The 19,415-nt window shown below is 39.0% G+C and overlaps 1 protein-coding gene across 1 annotated transcript in view; it reads left to right on the forward strand.

Moving 5' to 3' along the window:
* MRPL1 (mitochondrial ribosomal protein L1) overlaps window positions 1–18,399 on the forward strand; it is a 37,191-nt gene extending 18,792 nt beyond the window's left edge. Inside the window, exons 8-9 of the mRNA XM_084626025.1 lie at window positions 12,238–12,319; window positions 18,097–18,399. Of these exons, the coding sequence (XP_084482151.1) occupies window positions 12,238–12,319; window positions 18,097–18,227 (213 nt within the window). The 3' untranslated portion in view covers window positions 18,228–18,399. The remainder of the gene's footprint in view (window positions 1–12,237; window positions 12,320–18,096) is intronic.
* The last annotated feature ends 1,016 nt before the right edge of the window (window positions 18,400–19,415 follow it).

Raw genomic sequence — 19,415 nt, forward strand, 5'->3', positions numbered from 1 at the left:
ACTACGTAACACAGGTCTTGAGTAGAGTAACATTGGGAAATGTTTCAGGAAAAGAAAGCCTAGCATAGACAAGACCTCAATGTTGCTAACACTAATGCAGCTCCACAGGTAGGAAAGCTAGTTCAGACAAGACTCTGGGAGCTTGCTGGCTTTTTTACCGCAGTGTCGTGTAGACTTGCTCACTATTAAATAAAGAACTGTTGAATTTAAACCTTGTGAATGATAACATAATTACAAACTGCAGTAAAGGGTAAAGCTGCCTTGCAGTACTCGCAATAACAGCACGGTACTTCCAGCCCACCTTTCAATCAAGGTGGCCTTTCTCAAAGAGAAAGCGTAAAAGACTCTCTGCGGTGTTGCTGTCTTAAATTGTCCATTAATCTGTTCTGACCTATTTTTCGATGTCACACCTCTCTTCCGCACAAGTCAGCAGTTGTGATGTTTTCCAGTCTAATAAATAATTGAGATGTTTGAGAGGAACCAGAGAAGCGATGACAGCTGTGTTCAGCTCGCAAAATCTGGAGTGATGGAACCTGAGATGGAGAAATTGTGTGTCCCATTTTCCTCCATCTCCCAAAAGGACCCATTTAGCAACCATAATCTTCCAGCTGCAGAGGATAGAATGGGACTATATTTGGATGGTTTTAGAGCTGTTTTTTAAGATGGATAGGTTGCTGCTGATAATACAAAACATTTCCCTTTCTCCAAAGCTGTGTTTGCTGCATTCACAAAATTCTCAGCCTTTCTGACCTAGTAAGTGAGACCAGGAATTTAACTCCTGTCTCCTTTCATCCATGCAAAGCGCTTCCAGAGAGTTGTCTTGGATAGAGGGGCAGTCTCTGTAAAGTATATTTTGCAGAGTTTAATTTCCTTGAAATAGAAAGTTATAAATGGCCTGTTCCAAAGAATATAATTGTTAAAGCAACATCATTTTCATTGGTATGATTAAAGATCTTATGGTTATTTTCTTTACGGATTTCTGGTTTCATTGGTTTATAACTAAACGGTACAAATTTAAATAAAAATGAGTACAAATAAAAAATAGAAGTGTAAATGACATCAGTTGTAAAAACCAACCAATATAAAAGGAAATAGAGTTAAGTCTGAAAACCTGAGATCCTTGCTTCCACTTTTAATGCATACTATTTTTCCCCTCCCACAGTAACATGACTTAAGGCCAGAAGTTAGTGCTCTTTTTTAATCTAGTAGATATTTTGTTTTATGAACTTGTAAAAACCCAGGTGTTGCATTTTGTGTGTTGGCAAGACAAATCCAAGGTAATTTTATGTTGTGTTGTCTTTGGTAAGACAGAAAACTAATAGACTTAACAATGAATTTTAGTACCTGCTTGAGCTGTTCTTTCTTTCAGGTCTCAAATGTAAGAGCCGTCTTCACATGGAGTTATTCAGGAAAGCTGTTCCTGAATAACTGCATGTGTGGACAATCTCAGCCCAGTATAAGGGTGCCTTGTTCCTGTTTAACTTCGCCCTTGCTAAACAGCTGTTCCTGAATAACTTCATGTGTAGACAAGCCCTGAGTGGGAGAAGTAGTGAGCCTTTTAAAATTATTTAACTTCGGAGGGAGTTGAAGGCACTACCACCTTACAGTATTCGGCCCTTGTATTTCTTATTCTTAAAGGAGTTTTGAGCTAGAACCAGGGTGGATTTGATTTAAATCAAATTGATTTAAATCACTAGTCAGGAAGACTCGATTTAATCAAGGATTTCTACATAAAAATGCATTCTTGTTGGTTGTTATAATCTTAATACATATTCTTCACAACTCAGCGATAGATGTAGGTTTCATTTTTAGCAGGTACATACTATACATTTTAAAAGTAATTTATTTTGAAAACTTTTCAGATTAGTTTTACAGCTATGTCAGAAAATGAACAATTGTTTGGTTATTTCATTTACCAAAGGTAATTGAAGCAGATATTTATGAAGTAATTGGGAGGTTAATCATTAATATTCGGAGGATTTTCTTGCCATGCTGTATTAGGAGGAGAACATCACTAGGCCTTGCACTTCTTTGTTGCACTGTTTGCATTTTGCATGCATGCCTGTCTTACCCACAGGTAGAGGAACTTCATTAAAATATTCCCAAACTGGGTCTCTCTTACGGCCTGCTGCCATTATAGATTTTCTGTTCTCGTGAGAGAATGGTATGGTAGATCTCAAATCAGTGAGTGCTACACTCAGAAAGACCTCTTGACTTCTGGAATATGCTGGTCAAACAGTTTCACTTTTGTTTCTACTGCCTGTCCCTCCCTTCTCATATTTATCTCCAGACTTTTTTCCTTGTCCAGATCTGTTCCACCCCCAACAATCTTCTTTCTATTCATTGAACTTTTCAAAACTTTGCACTTTTAGAGAGAGGTAAGGGATTGACTTTGTGTACACAAATTTGCAGAGGCACAATAGGGTTGAGGTCTGTTGTTTCTCACCTCTTTAGTTAGTTAGTTAGTTAGTTAGTTATTTTAAAACCTTTTTGCTGTTAACAAGCATTTTATCTCTGGAGACATAAATCCACAGTTTGAGAACTGCAAAACTAAGCATCTCTGATGGTATCTTCTATACTGAGCACTGAGTCCCATCGGGTAGATAGAAAGATTAACCTAAATAATCTACACAGAAGTCCCTGGAACCCCATAAAATTGGGTCCCTAATCCATAAACTATTGGAACTCATTTACAAAACTTTTCTTAAACATTACCTGAATATATTGTCTCATACTATAGAATTAGAATTTATAATCCCTATTCCATGATGAGATGTCTTTGAGCTATAATGTATCTTAATTAAAACTATCTTTAGATAGATCTTTTTTCCTCAAAAAGCATTTTATCAAAATAATCCGATTTAAATAAAAAAATCCATTTTTTTTTCTTTTTTTAAAAATGTCAGTTTTATACACCCTGCTTTCTGGTGTTGGCCATTGCACAATCACAGATCTCCTTGGCTAAGGTGGAAATGCTGTCATGTATGCACAGTTGTGCAGTAACTGAAGGAAAGAAAAGCATTGTCAAGCCACTCTTCAGGGATTTTTTTTTTATTTTTTTAAAAAATGTAATTAATTTTTATCCACCCTGGCTAGAACTCTAGACAGCATTAATGAGACTGCAGTTTAATTACTCGTATGGAAAAAACCAATGATGTCTCACACAGACGATGCTAGTGATGCCAAAAGACTTAAATGTGGGTTAGAATAAGTAAACAAGTACAGATGGTTGCTCCGAAAGCAGAGTTAAATTATATGATGAAATTAAAATGCCTGCAGTCTTGGGAGCATGTTGGAGCAAGGAAGGACCAAAATGAAATTGAATTAAATGTGTTAGAGTATTGAAGCATCAAGATAAAGGCCTTGTGTATTCTAGCAAACTTTCTGGTCACAATTCTTCTGGATGGTAGCAACAATAGAAACTATAGTGTAGTTAGGACTCAGACTAACCCTATGCTAGTGGCTAAAAACACTTGAGTCCTGTCCCCATGATTGCTTCTGTCGTTGCTCTCATGGTGAATTACAACTACAGAGTTGGCTAGCTTACCAGACACAGGCTTCTTCTAGGATAACTGTTGGTCCATTGGTTGAGCAAGCAGCTGGCGGTGGGGTACATATGCTTTGTCTAAGGTGACAAAACTACAAATGCCATTGTGGTACAAAGCAACCGGAGCATGGCTACCCATTGCCTTACTTTAATTGCAAAGGGCCAAATTGTCCCCCATTGTGGTGCTCTGTAGCTATATAGAAGGTAGGAAACTCTCAATTTCCACCATATTACTGTCATTAGGTTTGTGGGGAGCATTGTTTAGCGCCAGTGAAATAGATAGTGTTTTGGGGTGACCCGCGGAGAGAGAGAACCTCAGAAATGATTCCCGCCTACCCCCTAACATTTGCATGACAGTATGGCTTTTGCAGAATCCATGCTCCTGTGTGTTCCTACTGGCTGCTGCTTTGACTCTCCTGTCCTCTGGAGGGGTGGTTCAGGTCCTTGAGGAATACAGGAAATAAGATAGTGCTGATTGAATCAGTGTTCTCGTGCTTGCCGATTCTCCCCCAGACACAAGTTTTCAACCAGTGGAACGACACTGTAAAGAGTGGCAGACAGCACTAGAGGGGCTTTGGACTCAGGCAAAAGAGAGACAGGGTTCCATTCTTGCTGCGGCAACGCCCCCCTCCCCCCATTCTTCTCCTCCCACCCCCCAGTGGCTTTGCAGGGTCGGAATCCCCTGCACTAGTGGAAGTGAAGGGGCTGTTCCTGTTCCTTTTTATGGAATGAGACCTTTGGCATCCCTGAATACCCTCATAAAGGAGTTTATTACGCCATGCGCCTGAAACGAAAAACAAAATCACTTCCGAGTAGGTCTCCCTAAAGCTTACTATAAAAAGGTGCAATTCATGTTTCACACCAGGAGGGCATTCAAGGGCCCCTTGGTCTGAGAGATTTCAGGATACTGAAGTGTTTCATGTGCTGAAATTAAAAGAATAAATCTGGTTTCGTTTTGAGTATTATACAGACATATCTAGAAGCTGTGTATCATATTGGGATCCTGGTCACTTTCCCACCCCTAATTAAGGGGGGGGATGTTTACAGGGCAAAAATTGCATGGCAGTTTGAACTCCATGAAGGAGTCTCAACATTCACTCTGAGCTAGGGGGAGAGGACTGCATTTAGACTTGTCCAAAAGAGGCAGTATATGCATAGAGGAGCATTGAACATTACACTTAAATTCGTGTGATAAAGAACCACGGTTGTGGGAAGTTCTCTTCTATTCCTTCCTTACAATGAAATTCTTAGTTGACAAATATTATGCAGACTCTTATGGACTCTCAGCTGTGATGTTGCATTGGAGGAAATCTATCCAGAGCCCCTTCCTGGGCCTCCTCTCTTTAAACCAATTATGAGTAAAAACGATGGCTGAGAAAAATGCAGCATGAGCGCTAAGGACCCAAACCTGAGACCCTTACTCAGGCAAATTAAATTGGAGTTCTGCCTGAGTGAGGACCTCAGGTAGGGTCCTTCATGTTTACGCTGTATTTCTTTTCCTTATCCAACTTTTTTACTCCGACTTTATTTAAAGAGAGCAGCCACTGTAAGGATCTCAGTGTAGGTTCCTTATGATACAACATCATGCCTGTAAGTCCAACTAATGTACAGTGAGAAATTGGCCAGCTTTCTAGTTTGTCACTGTGAAATAAGCCATAATTAATCAGCCTCTGTTTTGGGGGCGGACACTTCCTTTTTTTAATGACTGATTTTTAGTAGCAGCTCTTGAAGGTTAGTAAAGTTGGGCCTGCCTTTTATTAATAAGGTCACTAAAATTCTAATTATTTGAGAATGGCCATCTTTATTTTTTTGAGGCTGAGCTCTTATTTTTCATAGGGCAAGCTGTCATAGAAAAACTGAAGGCTGGAAAATGTATTGGCTAAATCGGCACTAATATATATATGTTCTAGACACCTCACTCAGAAAAAAGATAGCACACAATAAAATGGAAGGTGGATTGATTTGCTCCCTGGTATGGATTATTGCAGGAATGTATCTTACATGCGTTGCTCTCTTATATTCAGTTTGCTGCAAAAACAGAAATGATGACTGAGATTGAGGACCAGGTATTACCTTCTTCAAAACTCTTGAACATTGCATGAAATGAATTTGACTGAACTGAAAGTGATTGTGAGTTACAACTGCAAAGAAGGAAAAGCTCTTTTCAATGAGATGGTGCTCTGTATTTATTTGTATTTGCTTTGCTTTTTAGAACAAAAGGCATGGAAACTCAGCTGAGTATGATGAGACTATTAAACACTGGAGAGGAGAGGGCACTTGAACTGGCTTTGTGAATTAACTATGAAAAGTAAGATGAGATAGCAATGTCTCAGACTTTTGGAGCAGAGGGAGCAGAAGGGGAAGTCAATCCCCTCTGGTTGGATTGTATCATTTAATTTAGCACCAAAGAGGTCTGGGCCTTACGTATGCCTATAACTTTGTTTTTAGTGGAATGTTCCATTTATTCTTTTTCCTTAACAAGCAACATATTGCTGTGTTTCTAAGAGCACCCCATATTTACCAACCATATCCTCCACAAACTATATCACAACCTGTAGAATTGTGACATGGATTAAATAAATAGGGTTACAGGCTTTGGGGGGGTTTTTGTTTTTGTTTTTTTGCTTGTGGAGCACGGGCAAGACAGTTTACAGTAGCTCCTTTGGACAGGAAACCTGAAAATGGATATTTACAGGAGGGATATCCATTTTATTAATTTAACTGAAGACTTTATTGAGAGAGTGTTTCATAAATGAAACAAAATGGCAAATATCACTCCAGTGCAAGAAATTTCATAGAAATAAGATATATTTTTTGCTACAGGTTTTGTCAATCAAAATTCTTGCAAGCATTTAAATTTGTAAAATAAATTCTAAGTGAAGACCTAATATTTCATGTTCGTGTTAAATTATATAGTATGCACAACCAAACTTTTCCTCCTCAGGAATAATTGGACAACCTATTTGCTAACAAGGCACTAAAATTGGAATGCATTCATACAGTGCTATAGACTTTGAAGCAGTTGCGAAACTGTTTGTTTTCCTCATGTCCCATAAAAATCAGAAGGTAGTTCCCTCAGCCTTAACGTAAAACAAATGCATATTCATGTATTGTTATGCCTCTGTAAACTGCAAACTCTTCGTTCTCTCTAAAAATTCTGCTTCCGTTATTAGAAAATGGGCTTTTTATAAGAAATAGAAGAGGTATGCTATTTAATCCATGTTGGAGAATTTAAAATCACTTGTTTGGGAGGGAAAAATAGTGGAGGTATGTTGCTTATCCCGTTGGTATATAGGCTTTTACACATAAGGAGACTGGTTTTTAAAAAAACAAATAGAAGTACAGGCTTATATTTTCAAAAGTGGCTAGTGTTTTTTGGATTCCCAATTTGAGACTCCTTTAAGGGCCTAATATTCAGAAAGCGCTGAGTACCTGTCCCCTGAAAATCAGGACCCTTTAAGTTGTCTCAAATTGAGCAACCAAAACTCATTAGTTACGTCTGAAAAATTAGGTCTCGGTGCATGAAATGTGGTTCAGATGAGATCGAAGTGTCAAACACAACAGAAGACCATATTGGGAGCATGCAATATCAGTAGGAAAATAGCAGATGAGTTGGAACAGCAGTTTAGTAGTAAGAGAAATGTAGAAGATTTGAGATTATGGTTAGACAGCCTACCTTAATAAGGTACGCCAACACACATGAATGTTGTAACATGGGGTGCATCAACCCCTCTTTCTTAACCTAGTATGGATTTTAATTCTACACTTTTTTGCAGTTTTTTTAATTAACTTGTTAAAAATCTGTAGTGTGTAAAATTGAACAGCCCGAACATCTCACTTTACAAAGGTACCATTCTTGTGATATCTAAATGTGCGATTTCAGTATATTAAAAAAAAAAAAAAAAAAAAGGTATTTTGTTGGCTGACTTCATGTGGAAAAGCTGGTATTAATAGCATGCTTACTCTGATATGACAGGGAGGTGTCTTGACTGGTGTTAGGTACTCAAAGTGGGGTAAGGGAGGTGTTACTGGAGAGAGGATTGATAAATTCAGAGACTTCAGAGGTTAGAATATATATGCCATCTTCCAACCTTTTACATTAGCACCGCTATTGTGACTGTATAATAATGTTCAGTATCATTCAGCTGCAAAATAAAATAAGCACATTGCTTTGTGCACATTATTCTGTGCAGGAACCGTGCTTAATTTACTTTAGCTTGCCTTTGAACATTGCACATATCTGTTGTAAAAGCTGGCCACTTACCTTTTTTAAACTCAGTTTGTTACAGAATTATGCAAACAAACCAGGAAGTGAGCCGGGGAAAAATAGTACAGGTGACATGTTTAAATGCATTTCACACTTTCTATTTTGGGCTCACTTTAATTTCATAAATCAGATGGTTTTCAGAGTATGTCGATTCTTGCTAATATTTGTATATTATTTGCAAAAATAAACATAGCAGTTACTCTGTTTTTGTGAGCTAATTGATATTTCATTGTCTGTTTTTTCCGGGAGCTTTTATGATGCAAGTCCCAGTTCATCAAACCTAAATCTGTTCTCCAAATTATAGTTGCTCATCTCCCCATCATGCTGAAACAGGCAAAATTTCAGGTTGTGCTTCTATCTTCTTGCCCATTTCAGAATCAAGGACAAAGCCTTCCCTCATCATCTTCACAATATTTGTTTCTGTGGACTTGGTTGGGCCCCTCTTTGGCTCTGTTGCATCTCATTCTATATTTGTTCTTTCTGCCTCCGAGTCTTTCAAATATCGGACTCCTCTCTTGGTTCATCCATGTTTTGCCACACGGGTGGTGTATGCTCTCCCATGCTGTCTCCACCATCTAGAGCAGCTTCATTTTGGCTTCTTACCTAGTTTCCAATTTTATCCTTCCTGGCCCATGACTCCTAACCCTCTTTCTGATTTAAAAAAAACAAATCCTTTTTCTTAGAGCCTTCTATTTTCTCCATGCTTAATTCTGACATCTGGCTCTTGCATGCCACCGCTCTCCTGCCATATCCTCAGAAGCCACATGTATATGTAATTGAATTGTCTGATGATTAAGTCCATACAATGGACTTAGGTGTGATGCATTTGTATGAATGACATAAACTAAATATTTTAATTCATATTTCAAGCTTGTGATATAATATAAGACACCTTTTTATACATTTCCTATTTGCATATCCAGACAGTGGAATAATTTTGAAAATAAACTTGAGATTAAAAAAGTAAATTAGTTTGGTTGAATTTGCATTTTATGACTGACACATTTTGAAAATAATGCTGGCTGCCCTCATGATGCAAGTTATTAATGAATTTGGACACTTGGGAGGCTTATCTGCACAAGCTGGGGACATTGCATGAAGTAATTTTCCAGGGAATAATGCTAAAAAGTAATAATAAAGCGATCTCCCTGGCTGGTACAGACAGTGTGTACATGTGCTAGGCTATACATCAATACTGAAGTATTCCTTTAGACTAATCTAAACACTAACCTATTGGATTGTAAAGCCCCTATCTAGTCTGTACTACCGTTTTGTAAACTATAGCACAGTTAGGCTTTGTCTACCAGCGGCCTACTGATCAGGGAAACTGTTAGCGCCTTAAGCAAGAATAATAATAATATTATTAAAAGCAAGAATAATAATGAAACGCTGTTTCCCTAGGGGTATGTCTGAATGGGCATAAAAGGTGTTGACGCAATCCAAAAAAACCCGTTATGATTCAGGATGACTTATTTGAAGCGGTTTTAACTGGCAGTGTTGTAACCTACCCTAGAGCAATGGTTCAGATATGTTAGCTTGCACTTTAACAGAGCTTTTCAATCTTATTGAGCTAACACAATTGAAAAACGCTTTTTGCCTGACAAGACAGGCCTAGAATAACATTGGTTCGTCAGCTACTGTAAAGAGGGTCTTAGAGTAACTGTGATCAAAAATTGGTGGATTAGTTAATCAAATAATGTGTATCAGATGTGGTAGTAATGTCTTTAGCTACCGCAGTTCTCAAATGCTTTTGTGGATCAAAACATGAGGTTTTGCTTAGTTTCTCAGCACCAGTTGACACTTGTTTTAAAATTAGACTATGGGTTTGTTTCAGGGCGACTGAACTGCAAACTGCAGTATTTTTTTTCTTGCCAATTCTTATGGGTATTTGCATTTTTTTTAAATGGTTAAGGAAACTCTTAATTAATTACAGTAGGACCTTTGTAATCCCACGTGAGAGGACATGATAAACTCCAGCCATCGACTAGCATGGCGGTTGCGCATTGTGCATCATGAAAGACTATTTGGCTTTACACTGTACCAGACGACTGCATGCCACTATACTAGGTGAACGCTTACATGAGAGCAAAGAGGAAGTAACTGATGTGATGTGCGTTAAAATGAAGTGTGTTCTTTGTCAAATGAAAATGACCTTTTAAAAGCACATCCATGTTTGGGACAGTGTGACCCCGGGGACTGGAAGTCTAGGAGACTTGCATCTGATTTTCAGATTTATCATGGCTTGTTCTATGACTTTGGGGAGGTCACTTCATTCTGTGCCTGAGCTTTCCTCTCCATCACATACAGAAGATTCTTATTCACCTTTTTGAAGTGCTTTAAGAGCTATAAATGAAAAGCTCTATAGGAATGCTAAATATTAATTATTAGTGTAAGTAACTGAGTTCCCTGGTCATCCATCCCTTCCACCTCCTGCTTTCTTTGTCTTCTCTTTTAGGGTGTACTGTACTCCTTTTATTACTCATTCCATTGAAAAGACTTATAAAGGATGTTGTATTTAGAGCAAACTGCTAATGCTAATATATCTTACTTTTATAGAACAAATGCAAAGCAGCTCATTCAGAATGTAATTAAGAATCACTGCAATTCTGAACATCAATGTAAAAATAGGTGCTTAAAATATAATTTACGTTATGAGATTTTTTATTGTTACCCTTACAATTTCTTGTCCTTTATTTAATCTGCCCTTGTGTTGAATTGCTTGCTTTACCAATAGAGTAAACTGCAGTAATGGCAGTTTTCATAACTATTGCTTTACTGCTGCCTTAATGCATTATTTAGTTGGCTTTCAAAGTGTTACTTGAAAAAATGAATACTAACTGGATTGGATACCATAGGACCATTTGACCTTCACGCTGAATACCTGTTAAAAGAGCATAAAGAAAGGTTAATGTATCAAATTGGGGGAATGTGTCCACTAGGGCAGTGCTATTCAAAGTGGTGGTCCACGGACCGGTGCCGGTCCGTGAGCCATCGGCTGCCTGTCTGCGCGCACATTGGAAAAAAATTGCCAGTCCCCCACATCAGATAGTTGAGAAGCACTGCTCTAGGGTACCAAAGGAGCTTGTCTTAGTGTTGTCGTCATTAATTGTATAGAAGGGGGAATAAACAGCCCATTAGTGAAATTAAAAACATGGACAGAAAATAACATAAGGCGATTGAGCTTCAAAACATACAACTCATAAGCGTACAGGAAAGTAATTGAAAACGTACTCGATGGCAGGGACGTTTCTGGGAAACGGAAATGCTGAGTGAAACCTGTTGGTGATAGTGGAGAGCAAATTAAACATGAGACTGCAAGACCTTATTGTAGCAAAAATGTGAATGCAATTTTGGGCGGCATGTATTGCGGCATCCCAGAGCCAGAGGTAATAGTTAGTCTTCATACGTCTCTCTCTCTCTCTGGCTTCGATGTAACTAAATCTGTAACAATGTGTTCGGTTTGGGGTATCTCATTACTAACAAGATATTGACAAGTTAGAGGGAGCTCAGACAAGAATATTAGTAATTTAGGGGTTTGGTTGGGATTTGAGGAAAGGTGAAAAGAGCTACATTTTTACTTAGCTAAGGCCTCGATCCAGCAAAGCATTTAAGAATGTATGTAGTCCCATTGACGTTGGGGCTACTCGTGTGCTTGAAATTTTATGTACTTGCTTAAGTGTTTTGCTGAATGAGGGCTTTCGCGATCGCAAATGGAGATATAAATCTACAACGGTTTGAAGGGTGGAAATGCCACCAATGGACAAAAATCAGGGTGGATGGTTATGGCTAGAACCTACAAGTGATGGCCTAAAATGAGGAAGGAACTCTTTTGGCTTCACATCATCTGAGTGAGATATAGTAAATTGTGGAAAAATCTCCAAAAGTGGGGTGGTGGAAACCCTATCTCATAGGGCACTTAAATCTAGAGTGGGGAAGAACGCTAGAAAACATGCTGTGAAGTCATCTACCTGCCAATGCAGGATTGTTCCTTAATAGACATCTCTAACGCCAATAAATGTATATAAAAGTGTTGCTTTCGAAAATAGATTTGAAGTCATCCACACATTGTTCAAGGAAAGAGATTTGAAAATGGTTTTACATTTATTTTCCCCAAAGTGATTGTGCATGTTTAATCTTGAGCATCCTGGTTTGCCATCTGAGAACATGGATGTGTACATGTGACTGTGGTGTCACGTGTGCATGCCACTAAGTTAGTGGTTTACTTAAATGTTTTTCTTCACAGCGAGGTATCTTCTTGCTAATGTCACTAATGGAATTGGTAATTCTTGACATCTTAAACCAAGGGAAATTTTTTAAATTCAGATACCCAAAACACCAATTAAATATTTACCCAACCACTTTTAATTTTATTAATCATCAACACTTGTTTCTGTATAATTAATTTTGCATTAACCTCTTTCAGCTGGATATGCCTAATGAGCAGATAGTTGCCAATCTGGATGCAATTATTAAGGATGTCTGTACATACAAGCCATTGAGCTATGGTAAGTAGTTTTTCCTTTAGGCTCTTAATTGAAGTTAAAGCAAATTACATAAATTAAGTAATAAGGAAGCGCTCTTCATCACTAACTATTGCCAAACACCCTACAAACACACATCACTTCATCTGCCTTTAGGATGGAGGCAGCTTTTCAGCCCTGATCCACCATGTTACTTAAACTTCATGTCTAGCTTTAAGCATATGAGTGGTCCCCTTGAGCACAGAAGCACTATTAATGTGTGCCTTGCTAAATCAGGAGTTTAGCATTGCTATGCACTAAAGGACAGCATAGGTCAGAAAATAAGCAACATTACCATACCCAACTGAGCTTGCAGGGAAGACTGTTACATAGGACTTAGTGGAATTTGGTCAGGACGAGGGGGTTGCCAAGCTAGAAGTTTAGGAAAGAATAAGCAAGCAGAAAATTCTTCCAGGCCTCTGCATCAATTCTACACCACTGGTGGATGCCTCTTGCACTGTTGTGAGCCTTTACGTGGGTTGGATGTATGGATTCCACGGCCAGTGTTCATCGATAGTTCTACCCGACGTGGCTGCACTTCACCAGAGGTTCTGGGGTCACACATCAGCCACCTGTGCAGAGAACTGTCATCGGCCATATTTTTGCTGTTGATATTACAAATTTGTCAGTTTATTTTCTGTTGCCTTTCTAAGCAATAGGATAAGGTCACTTGGGAATAAAAATCCAGTCCACGTGTTTCCTACAGGCTTCAGAGAAGAATTGACTGTGCTCAGTGTTTTTAATTTATAATCCTAACAATGGGTTTCAGAGTAGCAGCCATGTTAGTCTGTATTTGCAAAAAGAAAAGGAGTATTTGTGGCACCTTAGAGACTAACCAATTTATTTGACCATAAGCTTTCGTGAGCTACAGCTCACTTCCTGCAGCATGCTCTTTTCATTGTTGACTTCATCATAAAGTAAACTCGCAGTGAATAGCTTCTGCATGATTGGAGGAACAGGAGTGGTTAATCAACACCTCTCACTGTTGTTACATGTTATCTGTGGTGCTTGAATTCCTGGCATGATTTTATTTCTTTCCTATAGAAAATAAACTTTTTTAAAGGGTTCAGTGTTTTAGAAAATATGTGGCTGATTGGATCACCCGAAGGATTAGTAATCAGCAGAAATGATAGAAGTCGGGCATCCTGACTTTCCAAGGTGTTTTGATAACTACATCAATCTAATAAATGGACATAAGCTGCTGGAGTGGCTCAGTGGTGAGGAAGAGTCAGTTTTGCTCTTCAGTGACTAATCCTTGCGACTTTAGTGTGTGGTGGTTACCACAAGGGGGTTAATTTATTTTAGTTTCCTAAAAGTCAAACGTTAACCTAGGTGTAACAACTGAAAGGTGATGTACAAAATCTACCATTCGAAGTAGTTGCTGCTAGTTTCCTGTTTTCCATTCCTCTCAAGCCCCCCTGTGCACAAGGTATAACAACCAAAAGTTATAGGATGTTTTCTTTACCGTATGTGCACATAACCATGTCATGGAACATGCATGCTTAGTGTATAGCTCTCCTTATGAAAAATTAAAAATTTTCACCAAATTAAGATTGCAGATTCATATGTTGCAACATAAAATAATTTGGATTCATACTTCCCCCAAAGAAAACCTAATGGATTTGCTTTTCTTTGGTTCCTTTTGTAGAAAGGCTCATTCTCCATTCAATACCAGGAGTCCAGCTGGCATGGGGAAGTTGTTGGTGTTTTTCCATTTATGAATGTTTGGAATATAAATGACTAATTTATCAGTTTCTGTAGATCTGCAGATAAGGAAAATTAATTCTGCTGTGTTCCATATCCCTGGAGACAAAAATATGAAATCTAAGATTATTTTTTCTTGCCTGACATACCTAATAAAAAATCAAAGAAACGCCAGCTTCCCTGCAGTCAGTGACGTTGTATATTAATGTTGAGTTGCACTTAGCAAGGGGGAAAAAGATTAACTGTTCTAAATGAGAAATTTTAAATCATCACAAACAGAGCTACCCAGGAATAATGATAACAGAGATGAATATTTAATCAAAGTGGTGATTACTTTGGGACTAGAGCAATATTGTGTTTGTTTGCAGCACACTTGAAGTTTGCATTATTACGTTATTTGCCTTATTTATTATATTTCAATGCAGTATTCCATTTAAACTCCTTATTCAGTCAATTTGCAATGCTTTATTCTATTGCTTGCATTTTTTAGCACCAGCCATACATTTAGTGCTATCAAATTTTGTCATTTCCCCTTTTGATATTTCCCTCCCTGATTCCTGACCTTCCACATCAAATGGACCACTAAGCCCTTTCCTGAATCCATCTTGGCTTTTCCTTCTCACTCCCCTCTCACCCTAACTAGGAATTTAGAACCACCAGAGCCCTCACCACGTTGTTCTCCAGGTGCAAGGCACACTTCTTTGACCTTGCTGTAGCTAATATAAACACAGAGCATACTGTACTTATAACTTATTTAAAAACACAATGAAAAACACTCCACAGAATGCACTTCCCCGTGGGAGAGGATATGGGAGAGAGTGAACTGCATGTGACAAATGTTGGTCACATTACTTAATGTTCTACTGGAGGACGCTCAAATTGTGATGAGGGAAGCTTAAAAACCTGTATAACCCAAACAGAAGCCTGATCTCTCTCCTTTTCACAGGAGTGGGGCTTCCCAGCCCCTCAGCAAGCTCTGCATTACTGTTGAACCTCATTCCTTTTGTGCTTTTGAAGGGGCCTCCAGGTAGGGTCAGACTTCCCTGTCTACCCCTTTTCCCCTTTCAGGTGTGTGGCTGTGCTCACCAGGTGCTCTACCTTCCTCTCTCGCTGTCAGGTGACGTCTGTGGGGTAATGCTGACCTGGACCATATTTCTTCTGAGCGGAAATATGGACCATGCAACATCGAGGTTGATTGCAGGAGTGCTGTTCTTTATTTTCATTCTGCTCAAATGTGAAGAAGAGCTCTGTGAGATGCATATCTCTTTGGAGGTGTAACACGTTTCCTCAGTCTGATTGAGCTTTTACTCTAGAGCTCTGCCCTGTTACTCCACTCTGCCCACTGGAGTTAGTTCCCACCATCCTGGAAAATAGATGGAGCCTCTCTAAATGGTCAAAGTGGGTATTTTTAATTAATAGGTATATAGCCTCAGTTTGAAATGAGCTTTTTTTATGATCAGGGAAAATTATGTACATTACTGTACAATTTTCAAAACTCCCTAAGTGACGTATTTAGGAACCTAAGTTACTTTTGAAAATGTTACCCTAGGATTACATGTTTGGTTGCAAGAACAAGCAGTTTATAGGCTGCTAAGGCATCTGCATTATATACCGTAGTACTGCTCCAGTCAGAATAACTGAACCATAACTATATTGATTTTGAATGAATCTGTAAAATTTTAAAAACTGCAGTACTTCTCTCATAAATACACACACGTCTATAACATACTCAGATAATTAGTATGTAAGGTCCCCTGGGAAGAAAATGTAAGGGAAAAAGGAATTCAGGAGAGTTAGTAGTTTCTCAGAGTAAATATTTAAGGCAACAACAAACTATCCTAATGCAAAGAAATATAGGAAGAATCGTAAGATAGCTCGAGCAGGAGCACTTTACGTTACCTGAAAATCAAAAAGGATTACTACAAAAAAGTGGAATCATGGGCATAGCTAGAGATCAGTATTAAAAATAGCCCAAGCAGGTCAGGACAAAATCAGGAAAGCGAAGGCACAAAATGAGTTGCACTGAGCAAGGGACGTAAAAGCCAATGAGAAGAGGTTCTATAAATGCATTAGGAGCAAGAGAAAGATGAAGGAAAATGTAAGTCCACGATTTACAAGGGAAGGAGAGCTACCAGTGGACAACATCAAAAAGGCTGAAGTTTTTAATGCCTATCCTGCTTCAGTCTTCTCTTAAATAAATAATAATAAATAAAAAGTTAATGGTGACTACTAGATGCTTAACACAGTATTAACAAGGAGGGAGGCAAGAATAGGGAATGGACAGTTTAAAGAATATGTAGATAAATGAGATATATCTAAGGCGGGGCCTGAGGAAATTCACCCTTGGAGCTATAAAGAACTAGCTAAAGCAATCTCAGAGCCATTAGTGATTATCTTTCAGAACTCCGAGGAAGGGTGAGGTCCCAGAGGACTGGAGAAGGGCAAATGGGGTACCTGTCTTTTAAAAAGATAACACAGAGGACCTAAAGAATTAGAGACCAGTCAGCCTAACTTCAGTACTTGGAAAGATACTAGAACAAATTATTAAACTACAAATTTGTAAGCACCTATTGGATAATAGGATGATAAAATAGCCTACAGGGATTTGTCAAGAACAAATCATGCCAAACCAACCAAATTTTCCTTTTTGACTGGGTAATTTGGCCTAGTGGATGAAGGGGGAGAAATAGACATGATTTATCTCCATTTTAATAAAGATTTTAGCACAGTCCCACATGACATTCTCATAAGCAAACTAGGGAAATGTGGTCTGGATAAAATTACTATAAAGTGGATTCGCAACTGGTTGAAAGACCAGTTATCAATGGTTCGCAGTCAAACTGGGAGGACATACTTAGTGGGGTCTTGCACGGATCTGTTCTGGTCAGTATTTTAATTAATGACTTGGGTAATGGAGTGGAGACCATGCTTCTAAAATTTGTGGATGATACCAAGTTGGGAGGCGTTGCAAGCACTTTGGAGGACAGGATTAGAATTCAAAATGACCTTAATAAATTGGAGAATTGGTCTGATATCAACAAGATGAAACTCAGTAAAGACAAGTGCAAAGTACTACACTTAGGAAGAAGAAATTAAATGTACAACTACAAAATGGGGAATAACTGGCTAGCCAATAGTACCCCAGAAAAGGATGTGAGGGTTATACTAGATCACAAATTGAATAAGAGCCAGCAATGTGGTACAGTGGCAAAAAAGGCTAATGTCATTCTGGGGTATATTAACAGGAGTGTCATATAAGACCTGGGGGTGATTGTTCCACTGCTCTTGGCACTGGTGAAGCCTCAGCTGGAGTACTATGTCCAGTTATGAGTGCAACACTTTAAGAATCTTGTGGACAAGTTGGACAGGGTCCAGAGCAAACCTGATCTGTGGGGAAAGGTTAAGAAAACTGGGTATGTTCAGTCTTGAGAAAAGAAGATTGGGGGGGAGGGAGAAAAACCTGAGAACTGTCTTCAAATATGTTATGGGCTGTCAGAAAGAGGACTGTGATCAGTTGGTCACCGTGTCCTCTGAAGGTCAGACAAGAAGCAATGGGCTTAATTTTCAGCAAGGGAGATTTAGGTTAGATATTGGGGGAAAAAACTTCCTAACTATAAGGGTAATTAAGCACTGGAATAGGCTCGCAAGGGAGATTGTGGGATCCCTGTTGTTAGAGGGTTTAAAGTCCAGGTTAGACAAACATGTGTCAGGGATGATCTTAGATATCCTTGGTCCTGGCTCAGCTCAGGGGGCTGGACTAGATGACCTTTCAAGTTCCCTGCTAGCTCTGCATATCTCTGATTCCATGTCTGTATATAAGCATCATATCAGCACTGGTGTAAACTGACAACATTGTGGTTGAGAAATAAACAAAATGGAGATCAGGTTGTCCCCCAAGACATTCTTTAACCCAGTACGGCTTGGTGATACTGCTTGTCTTTAACAACTGGTAGGAAGTAGGGGTGGATATGGCATACATCACAAGGTAAGTCAGCCTGCAGGTATCAAAAATTCTACTAGAATAATTCAGAAGTTATTTTCTGTGTTTTGTTTTTTAGGCCCATTTGTGCAGCGCTTGATTATTCGAAGTTCAACCAGTGAAGGTTTACAACTAAATCTAAAGCGTTTTCTTCCTCAAGTAGAAGAAGTGGACAAAGAAGATGTTAAAGAAGCAGAAGCTCCAAGATAGCCTGCCAGTGTATTATACTGCAAATTCTCCTAGCATTTTCTATTCAAGAATCCCCAGGAGTATTTAAAAATGTGTTTTCCTATTAATTTGTTTGTTTACTCTCAGAAATTGGTGGTGTAGCCCTGATCTCATCTTCTTTAGAAAGTTAATAAATGTCATGTTTGAGATTTCATTTTTAATTCCTGCAGTATCAAAGGTACCTTTAGACTTTGAGCCACTTTGTTTCCTCCGTGTGCAGGTGAAAGCTTTCATCAAGTTCAGTTTGTTACACATCATATTGTAATTTAACCAAAACTTACTTTATTATAAATTCCCATCATTACTATATAACCTTCCAGGGCAATAGTCTCATAATTGTGCATGCTTAATTCTTCATTAGTACTATTGGGAATGATGGGCCCAGTCCTGCAAGGTGCTGAGTATGCTCTATTCCAGTTGAAACCAATGGGAAAAGAGTACTTTGCAGGATTGGGTCCTGTGTAAGCTTTAATGCACGGTAGTTGAATTAGTTCATTTTGTTGGAGGTGGATGTAGGTTTACTAGGCAGAAATGGGTCACATTCCACTTTCTGTAACACCAGTATAAAAATGGAATAACTCCACTGCAGGCAGGTGGTGTTACTCCTGAAATTTGCAGGAAATATCATTCTGCTCTGCACACGGGGGGAGGGGATTGCAAGGAGGTATACGCTTTTTTTTGCACTTCTGTGATATATGGGCCTTTGAATGAAGGATAGCCCCTGGGGTAAGAGGTACTTATCTTTTGTTAAAATGAAGACATTCTGTTAAAGGAAGAGAGAGAGAGAGAGATCACGTGGATATACATAAATATCCTGTTTGTTCAGTTCTAAAACGGTTAACGACTGGAGCTTGGGTTCTAGGACTCTGCGAGGTGGCAGGATACCAGATCTGTAGCCGGAGCTGAACATCTACACTGCAGTTAGACAGCCCCTTAGCCTGAGGCCTGTGAGCCTAAGTTAACTGGCATGGGCCAGCCGCAGGTGTCTAATTGCAGTGTAGACATACCCCGAGAAGCCTTCCCCCCCCCACCTTGTCTTCCATCTGACACTATAGAAGACACACACATACACACCCCACCCCACCCCGCATGGGGGGCTGGGCACAGTGAGGCCAGTGGTGGAGTGCTGTTCCTGAGGTCATCTGTTTGCTTGCAGAGATTTCCTTGCAG

The sequence above is a fragment of the Lepidochelys olivacea genome (assembly GCF_965140295.1).
Source record: "Lepidochelys olivacea isolate rLepOli2 genome assembly, chromosome: 4".
NCBI classification, from domain to species: domain Eukaryota; kingdom Metazoa; phylum Chordata; order Testudines; family Cheloniidae; genus Lepidochelys; species Lepidochelys olivacea.